The sequence below is a fragment of the Cavia porcellus genome, unplaced genomic scaffold (genome assembly GCF_034190915.1).
Source record: "Cavia porcellus strain 051 isolate PalLab524CR breed Dunkin Hartley unplaced genomic scaffold, mCavPor4.1 scaffold_17, whole genome shotgun sequence".
NCBI classification, from domain to species: Eukaryota; Metazoa; Chordata; class Mammalia; order Rodentia; family Caviidae; genus Cavia; species Cavia porcellus.
Window position 1 is genome coordinate 11,587,598 of NW_026947500.1, and position 14,907 is coordinate 11,602,504.

At 35.7% G+C, this 14,907-nt stretch overlaps 1 protein-coding gene across 2 annotated transcripts in view; it reads right to left on the reverse strand.

Annotated features, from left to right (window-relative positions):
* Positions 1-10,360: 10,360 nt before the first annotated feature.
* The window catches only part of Gnb4 (G protein subunit beta 4), a 48,834-nt gene continuing 44,287 nt past the window's right edge, over positions 10,361-14,907 (reverse strand). For both annotated transcript variants that reach the window (XM_063227218.1, XM_003467545.5), the window contains exon 10: positions 10,361-14,706. In XM_063227218.1, coding sequence (XP_063083288.1) covers positions 14,600-14,706 — 107 coding nt within the window. In that variant the 3' untranslated portion in view covers positions 10,361-14,599. The remainder of the gene's footprint in view (positions 14,707-14,907) is intronic.

A 14,907-nucleotide genomic window follows, 5' to 3' on the forward strand; every position in this document is an offset into this window, starting at 1 on the left:
TAAAATTTAAAAGAGGGGCTGGGGATTTAGCTCAGTGGCATAAGCGCCTGCATTGCAAGTAGTCATGAGTTCGATCCCTCATACTGAAAAAACAAGAATTTAAAAAAAAACAAAAAAAAGAAATCTAGATTATTCTAAAGAAACTTAAGGGGGAGAAGTTATTTGGTTTTGAATGAGTCTGGCCTTTTAACATTAAGCTAGAAGTGTAGAGTGCTACAGGATGGGTCAGTAGTAGCACTCCAATCTCTTTGTTTCTGTAACTCATTTCATTTTCATGGAAGGTCAATCTCCCAATAAGATACTAGCAAACTGAATGCAGCAAATCATCAGAAGATTATACACCATATCTAAGGTGGGATTCATCCATGAATGCAGAGATGGTTCAACATTCACAGATCAATAAATGTAAAATATTTTATCAACAGACACAAAGACAAAAATCACACAATCATCTCAAGAGATTCAGAAAAAACTTAGATAAGAGTCCAGCACTCATTTGTGATAAAAACCCTACAGAAAATCAGAATAGTTTTTCCCTCAATCTGTAAAAGCTATGACAAACCAACAGCCAACATTATTCTAAATAGAGAAAAATTGAAAGCTTTCACTTAAGAACAAGACAAGGATGTCCACTATCACAAGTCCTATTTGATAGAGTTCTAGAAACAGTGGATGAGAGAGAAAAGGAATATGGATAGGAAAGGAAGAAGTCAAACTATCATTTGCAGATGACATACTCTACACAGAAGACCCCAAAAACCACCAACAAGACTCCAGAGTTAATAACCAAATTTAGTGTAGCTGGATACAAAGTCAACACTGAAAAATCAATAGCATTCCTGTATACAACAAACTGACTTCGCAATTAGGGAAAATAACACCCTTCACAATAGCTTCCAAAAAATAAAATACCAATCTAATGAAGTAAAGGACTTATATGGTGAAAATTATAGTATTCTAAAAAAAGGAAATTGAAGAAGAAATCTGAAAATGGATAGGTATCCCTTTGCTCATGGATAGAAAAAACCAATATAGTGAAAATGGCCCACAAAATTGTTACACAGATTTAGTGCAAACCCTGATCAAAAAACCATTAACATACAGAATTAGAGAAAATGTTCTTAAAATTCATCTGGAAGAGCTGGGTAACAAAGGCAAGGCAGAAGGCATTGTAATTCCTGACTTGAAATTACAATTACACTGATAAAATAAGCATGGTATTGGCAAGAAAACAGATCTGAGGACCAGTGAAACATTACAGTACATAGACACAACTACAGACATACTCAGCGACTATCTTTGACAAAGGGGCCAAACTTGTTCACTGGAAGAAAGCCTCTTTAATGAATGATGCTGCAAAAACCGGGTCTTTTCATGCCAACTGACTAGACCCATGTCTCTCATTGTGCACTAAAATTAAACATTAAATTTACTGGAAGAGAAAGTAGGTAAAAGACAGGGCTAGGCAGAGACTTCATGAACAAAACCCAAACAGCATGGGAAATGCTTCAGTCAACTGGGATCTCATTAAAAAGCTTTTGCACATCAAAAATCACCAACAGTAAAAACCCACAAAGGATTTAAATCTAGGACACAGAGCTGAAAAAAATAGATCCCACCCCCCAGATTCAAAGACCCAATCTAAAAATGGACAGCAGAGATGAACACAATTCTCAGATAAAGAAACACAAATAGCAAATATATGAAAAAATGTTGGGGTCTGGAGATTTAGCTCAGCAGCATAAGCACCTGCCTTGCAAGCAGGCAGTAGTGAGTTCGATCCCCAGTACCGATAAAAAGGAAAATGACAAAAAAAAAAAAAATGTTGAACATCACTGATTGAATATTGAAGAGATGCAAATTAAAACATTCAGATTCTGCCTCACCCCAGAAAGAATGGCTATCATCAAGAAATCAGCAACATGTTGGAGAGGCTATGGGGAAAAAGGAACCCATCTCCACTGTTGGTCGGAGTGCAGACTGGTGCAACCACTAAGGAAATCAGTGAAATTCCTCATAAAACTCAAAATTCCCTTTCTGGGTATTTTCTTTCTTTTTTTTTTTTCTAGGCCTATAAATAATTTTTATTCCTTTGTAAAAACAATATATATTCTTCATAAGATACTTGAAAAACAAAAAAGAATTAAAACATTATTCCTTATCCCACCACTAAATAATATCAAAAGCATTTTATATATTTCTTTCTATTCTATGTTCTACATATAATTTTTTCTTTTTATATAATAACAGACAATCTGCATATAAGACAGTCTATTATTTTTTATAGCATAGTTGAGAATTTTTTTTCAATTTTCTTATTTTAAAGAGATTAAAACAAAACAGAACAGAACAAAGCATATCAGAACAAAACAACACAATCAACATAGGATTCCAAAACAAGACAACAGGAAATCAACAATGGCTACCATAATGTCTCTTGTTTTCTCTGAAATAGTTTTCCATATCTTCCCACACAATGAATTCAAACAAGACAAAAACAATATCAAACCACTCAAAGAATGAAAGCATTACAGGGCTTCAAACGACAATAGGAAAATCAACATTGGCTACCATAATATCTCTTGTTCTCTTCAAAATAGCTGTCAGAATGGGTAATTTCTTTCTTGTTATCATGCCCTATTATTTTTCATGTTTAAATAATATTCCTATTATTTTCATTTTTAAATAAAATATATATATTTTTAATTTTATTTAAAAGGAAAAAGAGAAAAACACAAAACAAAACAAACCGGTGTAAGGGTACACGTAATACAGAACTACAAAAAAAAAACATAACAGTAAGAAATCACCTGTTAATAGATTACATATTATCATCTTAGAAATAGTTGCTCAAATCACAGTATCAAAGAATACAAAGTGGACATTCAAACAGTGAGACTGCAAACAGCTGTGTTCAATGATCCAAAAACATTAATATAGTCAGCTATTTAACGCCCCTAAACACACTTGCTGTTTTATCCGTTAGAGCTCTTTTTTTCCCCCCTCTCTTTTTTACAACAAAATTTACACATTTTGGATTTTATTACTCCTTAGTTCTTATTACTTTTTTTGGGGGGAGAGAATAAAGTCAAATATGGCAAAACAAAGCTGTCAGTCAAAACCAAGGATAGACATAGCACATGATGTAAAACAGAGTACAAGGTTATCAACAATGGTTATCAACGATGTCTCTTGTTTCCTTAAAAAGAATTGTCTATCTCATTAGATATTATAAAGTTGAACAAAACAGTAGAGAACAAGACCAATAAAACTTAGGCATTGTAAACATTACAGGACTTCCAAAGGAGACAATAGTCAAACCAGAATGGGCATCTTAGTGAATCTTACTGCCTTCAAAGTAGTTGTCTATACCCTCAAACTTGATACTATTATACAGAATGGAACAGAGTCTAATCAGTCAAAACAAGATCGTGGGAGTATTACAGGACTTCAAAACAAGTTAATAGGAAATCAAAAAAAGTTACTATTATATATCCTGCTAATTTTTAAAATTTTTCCCCTTAATTAAAACAAACATAAGAAATAACTAAATATTTTTTTTAAAGAATAAGGGAGAGATTGAGATAAATTGGAAATTGGAAATCCCATTTATTCCAGCTATTCCACTTCTAGGCATATTCCCAGAAGAACTGAAAGCATCATACCATAGTGATATATGTGCAACAGGACATAACAATATAACAATACAGGTCAAAGCATGACTGTTTCAGCAACCTAGTGCTTCACCACCAAATAACCTGACTTAATAGTAGTTACCATAGTGTCTGTCTTTTTCCTTGAAATATTTGGAAAAAACTTCATATACTATAGCTTCAAATATTTCCATATCAAGAAGCCCAGAATAAAGCCTTTCCAATTAATAAGTGAAAACTTTATAAGGCTTCAAGGCCACATAATGGGGAATCATGATTACCACATATTTTTATATATTTGAATCATTACTTACATTAGGGAAACTATTCGGTATTCACACATGCGAGATTGATTTATTTCACTTATGAGTATGGTCTCAAGCTGTGCCCATTTATTGATCAATATCTCAATGTGATCCTTCCTTATAGCTGAATAATACTCCATTGTATAGAAATACCACAACTTTTTAATCCATTCCTCAGTTGATGGACACTGGGGTTGTTTCCAAGATCTGGCGATTACAAATTGTGCTGCTATAAACATAGGTGCACATATATCACTGTGGTATGATGCTTTCAGTTCTTCTGGGAATATGCCTAGAAGTGGAATAGCTGGAATAAATGGGATTTCCAATCCCAGCTTTTTGAGAAATCTCCAGACAGACCTCCACAAAGGCTGTACCAGTCTACACTCCCACCAACAGTGCAGGAGAGTTCCTTTTCCCCACAGCCTCTCCAGCATTTGTTGTTGTTGGTTTTTTTGATCCTGGCCATTCTTTCAGGAGTGAGATGGTATCTCAGTGTGGTTTTAATTTGCATTTCTCTAATGACCAATGATGATGAACATTTTTTTTTTTTTTTTGGTCTTTTTCGTTTTTTATCGGTACCGGGGATCGAACTCACGACTGGCTGCTTGCAAGGCAGGCGCTTATGCCGCTGAGCTAAATCCCCAGCTCCGATGATGAACATTTTTTCATGTATTTATTTGCCATTTGCATTTCTTCATCTGAGAATTGCATATTCATCTCTGATGCCCATTTTTGGATTGGATCTTTGAATTTTGGAGGTCTGAGTTTTTTTAAATTATTTATATGTTTTAGACAAGAGTCCCTTGTCTGAGAGAGTTCACTAAATCTTTTCCCAGTTTGTGGGTTTTCTTTTCACTATGCTGGAGATTTCTTTTGACATGCAGAAACTTTTTAATAAGAAGTGGTCCCAGTTATTGATTCTGGGAAGTATTTCCTGTGCGGTTTGAGTCCTGTTCATGAATTCTCTACCTACTCCTATGTCTCCAAGGTTTCTACCCAATTTGTCTTCCAATAGATTTAGTGTTTCTGTTTTAATATTCAGATCTTTGACCCATTTAGATTTTAATTTAGTACCTGGTGATAGACATGGGTCTAGCTTTAGTTTTCGGCAAATGGAGAGCCAGTTTTTCCAGCACCATTTATTAAAAAGACTGTCGTTCTTCCAATGAACCTGCTTGGCTCCTTTATCAAAGATAAGGTGGTTGAGTGTGTTTGTAGTTGTGGTTGTATCTTCTAATCTATTCCATTGATCTTCGGCTCTGTTTTGATTCCAATACCATGTTGATTTTACTACTGTTGCTTTGTAGTATAACTTCAAGTCAGGGATTGTGATGCCTCCTGCTTTGTCTTTGCTGCTTAGAATTGCCTTTGCGATTCTAGGTCTCTTTTGGTTCCAGATGAAATTTAGGAGTGATTTCTCTAGATCTATAAGGTATGTTGATGGTATTTCTACTGGGATTGCATTGAATCTGTATAACAGTTTTGGGAGAATGGCCATCTTCACAATGTTTGTTCTTCCTATCCATGAGCAAGGAATGTTTTTCCATTTTCTGAGATCATCCTCAATTTCCTTTTTCAGTGTATTATAATTTTCACTGTATAAGTCTTTCACTTCTTTCATAAGAGCAATTCCTAAATATTTCATTTTTTTGCTTGCTAATGTGAATAGTCCAGTTTCTCTTATTTCCCTCTCTGTGATTTTGTTGTTTGTGTATAGGAATGCTATTGATTTCTGAGTATTGATTTTGTATCCAGCCACATTACTGAATTTATTTATCGTATCTAAGAGTCTTTCAATGGAGTTTAGGGGGTCTTCTATGTAGAGTATCATGTCATCTGCAAACAATGATAATTTAACTTCTTCTTTTCCTATCTTTACCCCTTTTATTTCTCTTTCTTGCCTAATTGCTCTGGCTAGTACTTCCAGTACTATATTAAATAGGAGTGGTGATAAAGGACATCCTTGTCTTGTGCCTGATTTTAAAGTAAAGGCTTTCAATTTTTGGCCATTTAGTATGATGCTGGCTGTTGGTTTGTCATAAATGGCCTTTATTATAATGAGGTAAAGACCATCTATTCCAATTTTCTGTAAAGTTCTTATCATGAATAAATGTTGGACCTTATTGAAGGCTTTTTCTGCATCTATAGAAATGATCATGTGATTCTTATTTTTGGCTTTATTGATATGGTGGATTACATTTATTGATTTGCGTATGTTGAACCATCCTTGCATTCCTGGGATGAATCCTACTTGGTCATGGTGTATAATCTTCTTGATGATTTGCTGGATCTTATTTGCCAATATTTTATTGAGGATTTTTGCATCTGTGTTCATTAGGGAGATCAGTCTATAGTTCTCTTTTTTAGTTGGGTCTTTCTCAGGTTTTGGTACTAGAGTAATATTTGCTTCCAGGAATGACTTAGGAAGGATTGCTTCTCTTTCAATTTCATTGAATAGTTTGAGGAGTGTCGGCATTAGGTCTTCTTTGTATTTCTTGTAGAATTCTGCAGTGAATCCATCTGGGCCTGGGCTCTTCTTGGTGGGTAAGGACTTAATTACATTTTCAATTTCATTAACAGAGATTGGGTTATTCAACAGTTTTACATCCTCTTGATCTAGCTTTGATACTTCATATGTTTCTAAGAATCTATCTATTTCTTCTGTGTTATCAAACTTTTGAGAGTAGAGGTTTTCAAAATAGGTGTTGATGATCTTCTGTATTTCTATTGGGTCTGTAGTGATTTCACCTTTTGCATTTCTTATTGCGTGAATTTGAGCTTTTTCTTCCCTTTTTTTTTAATAAGGTTGGCTAGGGGCTTATCGATTTTATTTATTCTTTCAAAGAACCAACTCTTTGATTCGCTGATTCTTTGGATTGTTTTCTTAGTCTCTATTGCATTGATTTCTGCTCTGATTTTTATAATTTCCTCTCTTCTTTTGGCTTTGGACTTGACTTGCTCTTCTTTTTCTAGCTGTTTGAGGTGTAGCATCAAGTTATTTATTTGTATTCCTTCTGTTTTCCTGATGTGGGAACTCAGTGCAATAAATTTTCCTCTCAGAACGGCTTTCATTGCATCCCACAGATTCCGGTAAGTTGTATCTGCATTTTCATTTTCTTTTAGGTATTGTTTAATTTCTTCTTTAATTTCTTCTGTGACCCACTGATTACTCAAGAGTGTGTTATTCAGTTTCCATGTGTTTGCGGGATTATTGCAGTATCTTTTATCATTAATTTCTAATTTCAGAGCACTATGATCCGATAACATGCAAGGGATGATTTCAACTCTTTTGCATTTGTTTAAATATGTTCTGTGAGCTAATATATGGTCTATTTTAGAGAATGATCCATGTACTGCTGAGAAGAATGTGTATTCTGATGTTGTTGGGTGGAACATTCTGTATATGTCTATCAAACCCATTTGTTCACAGGTGTGATTCAGTTCTGTTATTTCTTTGCTCATTTTCTGTCTGGTTGATCTGTCCCTTGGTGTCAATGGCGTATTAAGGTCTCCTGTTACAATTGTGTAACTGATAATTTGAGTTTTCATTTCTGTTAATAATTGTTTTATATAACTGGGTGCTCTAGAGTTTGGTGCGTATATATTTAAGATAGTTACCTCTTCCTCTTGGAGTTTTCCCCTTACGAGTATGTAGTGACCTTCTTTGTCCTTTATGGTCATTGTTGGTTTAAAGTTCACATTGTCTGCAAACAGAATGGCTACTCCTACCTTTTTTTGGATTCCTGCTGCATGAAGTATTGTTTTCCATCCTTTGACTTTCAGTCTGTGAGTATCCTTCTGGGTTAGATGGGTTTCCTGTAAACAGCATATGGTTGGATTTTGTTTCTTGACCCATTCTGCTAGTCTGTTTCTTTTGATTGGTGCATTGAGACCATTTACATTAATGGTTATTACTGTTAAATGCTGGTTTATTGTAGGAATGTTATCTCTCTGCTGTTGCATCTTTATCTTTCTGTTCTGTTTAATTATTTGCTTAGCTTAGTGTTTTTTTCCTTTGTGTATTTAAACTGTCTTACAATATTTTTTGCAGGGTTGGTTTGCTGTTCATGAAGTTCTTCAGCTGTTCTTTGTCATGGAAGTATCGTATTTCACCATCAATTTTGAATGATAGTTTTGCAGGATACATCAGTCTAGATTGGAAATCATTTTGCTTTAGGATCTGGAATACTTCACTCCATGCTCTTCTTGACTTTATTGTTTGTGCTGAGAAGTCTGCTGTGATTCTGATAGGTTTTCCTTTATAAGTGATCTGTCTTTTCTCTCTGACAGCTTTTAATAATCTATTCTTGTGTTGGATTTCTGGGATGGTGATTATTATATGTCTGGGTGTAGTTTTATTTTGGTTATGACTATTTGGAGTTCTATATGCTTCACTGATCCTGATGTCAGTTTCTGATCTCATGCTTGGGAAATTTTCAGCTATTACTTCTCTAAATATCCTCCTGACATCCTTCATGTTGTCTCCCTCTCTTTCATTAATCCCTATCATTCTTATGTTATTCTTCTTTGCATCGTCTTGCAGTTGTTGAATTGTTGTTTCCTGGTTCCTTGTTATTTTCAAAAGATCTTTCCTTTCCTGTTCACTAGCTGCAATCCTGTCTTCAAGGTCTGAAATTCTATCTTCACTTTCATTAAGGCGGTTTTTACAACTTTCAGTGGAGTTTTTTATTTCCTGTATATCTCTGTGCATCTGCATTATGTATTCTGTTTGTTTCTTATATTGCTCATCTAGGGATTCTATCTTTTTGTTTAGTTCCTCCAATTTTTTATCTGTGTTTTCTTTAGATATATTCAGAATCTCTTTCATTTCTTTTATCATTTCTTCTTTTATCTGGGAGATTATTTCAAGTTTGAATTTCTTTAAAGCTTCCTGGAGTTGCTTGTCAATTTCAGTAGCTATTGTGTCCGATATTTGAGGTGGATGGCATATATTTTCTTCTATATACATTGCTCCTAGGGTTTCTTGAGATGGGCTGGAGGTTTGAGGTTGTAATTTGGTCTTTCGTTTTGTCATTTTCCTATATTTCTGTGTTTCAAGTGTTATTTGAAAGCTTCCTCAGGATCTGTTGAAAATCCCCTTCTATGTTTGCAGCTACTGAGACTCTGGCACCATGCTACCCCAAGCCACTGGGCCTGCAGAACCAATGGCCCTCCTCTGCCTTCTCAGAACTCCGCAGTTCCAGACAAGCTGGGCCTCAGGGACACTGTGCGCCCACCTGCCCCTTGGAAGCTCCACAGTTCTCCAATCACAGCCGGGTTAGGGTACTCACCACAGGCCGCGGTGCCTCAGGAACCTGCGATCCCTCCCTGCTTGCTGAGATATCCACAGTCCTCCAGACACACGGAGAGGCCGATGCAGGTGCCCCAGATCCGCCCAGCCCCTCCTCTGCACACCGATGGCTAGGCGCGGCAGCGAAACAGGCTGGGCTCCGGGGATAGTGTGGGCCCGCCCACCCGTCGGAAGCTCAGCAGTTCTCCAAGTGCAGCCGGGATGGGGAGGCGGATGTAGAGGCCTCAAACCCACTTCTCCACTTCACTGCACCCAGAAGCCTGGAGGGTCTGGAACAGTCTGAGATTTGGGCAGAGTGTGCTGAGCACTCACCACAGGCTGTGGTGCCTCAGGAACCTGCGATCCCTCCCTGCTTGCTGAGATATCCACAGTCCTCCCTTTCTGGGTATTTTCCCAGAAAAATTTAAAAACCTCAGAGATATATGTCCACTCGTGTTTATAGCTGCAAAATTTGTAATAGCTAAATCTTGGAAACAACCCAAATGCCCATCAACTGAGGAATGGATAAAATGACCTTTTTGTATAATGGAGTAGTAAGCTATAAAGGATAAATGAGAGACTATAATCGTAAGTCAGAAATAAATCAGACTTGTCCCCCTAGTATAACAAGCTGAAAAATAAGGTCCAAAATGTACAACAGATAGTGAAATGGGAAGAAACTGTTCAAAAGGAAGAACAACTGCAATAGGAGAAAAAAGGAAAATTTATTATATATATACCAAACAGTTAAAGGAAGTTATACCACTAATTGCTATTCACTGGAAAGAAAGGTTATGCCTATAGTTTGATCAATTTTTCATACCTCTATCTTGTAATATGAGCAACTATTTGAAGACAATAATATGCAATGTACTAAACACTGTTACTCCCCTACAACCTTATTTTCAAATTTCATACCACTGTTTATATTTAAAATAAAAAATTAAGAGTTTTGGCACTTTAAAAAATTATTAAAACATGCTGCAGTGGAGCTGGGGATTTAGCTCAGGGGCATAAGCCTTGCAAGCAGGCGGTCATCAGTTCGATCTCTGGTACCAATAAAAATGAAAAAAAAAAAAAAGAAAAAGAAAAAACATGATGCAGTGAACTCTGGTTAAAAGCACTTTATTGATTACAATTATCGATTCACATTTCACAGAGCAACTAACTATACAAATAATCATTGTGAAAAAAGATCCAAGTATACTGTTAAATCACGGCACAAGTCCACAGTCTGTATGGTTTAAAGCTTGTGTAAGAGGCTTCCATCTAGCATGTTTACTTTTTCCATAATCAGACACTGTACTGACATTCATAGCCAATTGGCCACAAGTGTGTAGAAAGTTTAAGTGAACAGAAATGTTTTCAAAATGCCTTAAAAGGAAAACATTTTAACCACGTTTAAAGACACTTAGATATGGATGCCTTTGGATAAGAAAATATAAATGTTCAGATTCTTCTTTGAAAAGAAAAACTGGAGAGAGCACCATTGTGTAAGACAGAAAAAGCTTGAAATAGTCTACCGTGTGCATCACTGAAGTTTTATTAATTTAAAACAAGTTTTGATAAGTACATCAATTGAAACAATAGGGTTTTTTTTTAAACGCTGCACTGTTAATACTGTATTTTACAAAACCAGTCATCAGTTTAAGAAAGGAAAATTCCTTTAGGAAATTTTATCAACATGCAAAAAACATTGGCTAAACACACTGTGCACCACCAATCTGATTGATAAATTTTTAAGATAAAAATGCTATAGCTTAGATGTTCAACAAGCCATTTTAGTGAGTGCGTATTGTAATCCATAGTTTAAAATACAGCACTGCACCGAGTAGGAGGCAATGCACAATGAATAATACAAAACTAGTAGATCGGAATTCTGCTTAATCCAATTTAAGATACTAGTTTATTCTATTCTTATAAAAAAGATGAGGTGGTTTTTAAAATTCTAACGAGGTCAGACATAGTTTAAAATTTTACTTTCCATAATGGTAAAAGGGAGGAGAGAAGCAGAATATAGCACTTAAGTATTTTTAAAAAGCCTGACATAGCCTAAAGATTTTTGAAAGAACATTCATTCCTAAAGTGACAGACCCATTTTGGGATCATTTAGTTAAAGTAACCAACCACAAGCATCAAGTACTAAATGTGAAACAATTTAAAATCTGAGACATTCACATTCAAATTTCCCTAAACACTTTCACTTTTTTTTTTTTTGGTACTGGATGGAACTCGCAACCTTACGTTTGCCAGGCGGGCGCTTATGCCACTGAGCTAAGTCCCCAGGCATTTTCACTTTTATAACAGTCTTAAGTATTAAATTTAAGACATCACTAGGTTTAAAGGAAGTTGGCCACATTTTTTAGCAATAAAAATTCTATTTTGTCACCTGGAGAAAAGTCAGTGTCATTCTTAGACTAAAATTCCTTAAGCTACTCGGGAAGCATGTGCATCCACTATTTCAAGACTAGTTTGTTTGATTATCAGCATCAGCTGATGTAAGTCTAACATAAAATGACCTGCTTACTAGGTTCTCTTGCTGTTGATACACTAAGCCAGGATCTCTACTCCTATCAATTTGGAATTCAGTATGATGTACCACTTGGAATTGTGAACTAGTCTGATTCAACCAGCATTCACATCAAAGAAGTCCCCCGAATTTTTGGGGGGAAATAAGACTTATCAAAGCAGAGGAAATATGCTGCTGACAGCAAAACTTGCTTTTGTAAACAGAATGGTAACCAAATCATGTGGTGGTCATGTTTTAGAAGAGTATGTGTTGTTAAAATACTTTAGCCAGAGCTGGGTGTGGTGGTACATGTCCATAGTTTCCAACTCAGAAGATGAAGCAAGATTGTCTGTGGCCAACCAGGGCAACATCAGGACCCTGACTCAAAAAAAAAAAAAAAAGTTCACAAACTTCCTAGACCTCAAAATTTACTCTCTTGCCGTAAGAGTCTTCTGAGGCACATTATGTTTAAAAGTTTTTGTTTTCATGGTGCTAGGGACCTAAGCCTCACACTTGTCAGGCAAGTGCCGTTTTACTGAGCTATATCCCATCCACAGCAAGGGAACTACTGCAGTGAAGAGAAAACTTTGTCACCAACTGGTCCTACGTGTAATTACCCACAATATCTAGTAGTGATTAGTTTTCAGTTGCCTACTACATATTATGGAAATTGCTTTAGATTCCTCTACACAAACTTTAATAACATTAAAATGTTATTAATACCACAGAAGTCATCTGTATTGTGCCTCTCTAAAGTATATTATAGTTACATTTAAAAAGAGATATGTCTACATACATATTTAAAATGTGTGTGTGTGGTTATTCACACATGTCTTGAACTGAAATTTGGAATGAATTTCTGGGCCCCTTTTTAGAAAATAAATGTGCTCTTTTAAAATGTGCCCTACATCCAGGACCTACTCTTTATGAAGTGATATAAATAGTTCACAGATAAACATTAATAGCACACACTTCATAGAAATCCTAATCAAAAGGCATAATACATTCACACTTGCCATCTACAATACTGTTTTGGTCCTACATTGCCTCTATCCATTTTATTCTAACATCAACTGACCCTAATTAAAAAAAACACTGCTTTCACTACACTGTATCCACATTATCAGCATATTTACAATATAAAAATGAAAATTTACATGTAAAACTTAGAAGTACTTTATGGTTACAGGTGATCAAAAGTTAACTCTGACTACATACTAAGTTACAAAATGCACTTCTATGTATCAGAATAACACATGACTTTACATCAAGCAAGACAGTAATCTATCATTTACATTTCTAGGAGGAAACCAGAGAGGAAAAGTATATTTAAATCAAACAGTGGGAAAATTCTACTCATAAATATTATGCCATGGACAAGTGGATAAATTGCTTGGTATATTCCTGACTCCTTTGAAAACTGCTTTAGGAATTTGGCTTTAAAGTTGGGCCACTGAGATCTAGATATTTTTTGAAGCAAAACCACTTAAAAACTACTATTTTGTGGGAAGGAAATATTACAAAAGAGAAAAGGCTTAAGTGTTTCATTTTAAGAAAGCCAGGGGCTTACACTTTACATAAATTCAAGGTGTTTTTCTGTTTGCTTGTTTGTTTTTTGAGCCGGTGTCTGTGTAGGTCAAACTGGCCTTGAACTCACCTATGTAGTCTAAGTGTGTGCCGCCATGCCCAGCCAATAAAGCCACATTTTATACTACATAAAATTCACAAAGCCACCTTGTTTAAAGTAAGTCAGTGCTAGCAAATGGTCAAATTTTACATTTCTCTCAAACATGTTACTGCTGGCACACAGTGTTTCCTGTCTAGATGTTACTAATAGAAAACCCTGGGTAAGAGTCTTCAGATGCAGACAATCCAGATATACATCAAACTTTTGAAATATAAATATACTCTACAAACTTAGCTCCAGAATATAAAATCAGTAGGTCCAGCGGTTGAGGTTACTCAATATCAGCTGACCACAACGAGGCTTTTAAAATGCCAAGAATTATATAAATGCTGGCACTTATAAAATAAATTCTAATGAAGTTTCTTAGGTATGTCCAAAATACCAGAGTATAATCTTTTTCCAGTGACACTCATATAATCTGTCCTGTCAAAGGACTGAAAAAAGCACTTACTTAGATTGATATGGAAAAAGAATACACAAGAAATGAATGACTCTCCTCAGAGGTACCTCATCCATCAACACTGTTTAGTTTTCGTGAGACAGGGTGTCACTCTGCAGTTCAGGCTGGCCCGGAACTTACTATGGATTGTAGGCTGGCCTCAAACTCATGGCAATCTTCCTGTCTCAGCGTCTTGAATGCTCAGATTATGGGTGTGCGCCACTACACTGACAACACTCTTAAACATTAAGTGGTTGGTTAGATTAAAAGAAATGTCAAATTTAAGGGGACTTCCTATTTAATGTAGCACACACATACTATCATTTTCATCTATTACAAGGCCTTATTCTTACATTACAAAACTCAATGACTGACATTTCTTACGTATACAAAATTTAAGATGTAGTTCTTAACAAAAGCAAACACCACAGGCAGCTGCTCTAAAGTATATATTCTGATCTAACAAAGAAACAGTATAACTAAAACTTTATCCAGGTTAAATGAAACTACTCAAATTAATGAATACACTGGTCCTTTTGATCCCAGCAGCCTTGTTTTCCCTTTTTTGTAGTTTACTGAAAGCTTTTCATATTTAATATAGTAATAAAAAAATCTTCACCTGCAAATATAAGGTAGAATTTGTTTTCACAGCTATAGGCTGTAGCACTGATTTCTCCAGATATTGATGGAGAACAGAAAAATACCGGACACTGTTAATTCCAAACCCTAAGAAAACTGTCCCAAGAGCCTGTGGCCACCGCCATGCCATCATCAGTTATACCTAAACAGCTGACGCGGTTGTCATGACCAGCAAGGACACCTTAAAAAAAAGAAAGGAACAAAGTTAGCACTTGTAACTTTAGAACTGAGTCAACATGTGCATCTAGAAGCACTTTTGGGGTGGGGGTGAGGCGAGGTAGACTCTTGCTATGCAGCCCAGGTTGGGCTCAAACTTATAGCAATCCTCCTGCTTTTGTCTCTAGTACACTACCACATCCATTTTGAAAGGGTTCTTAAAAAT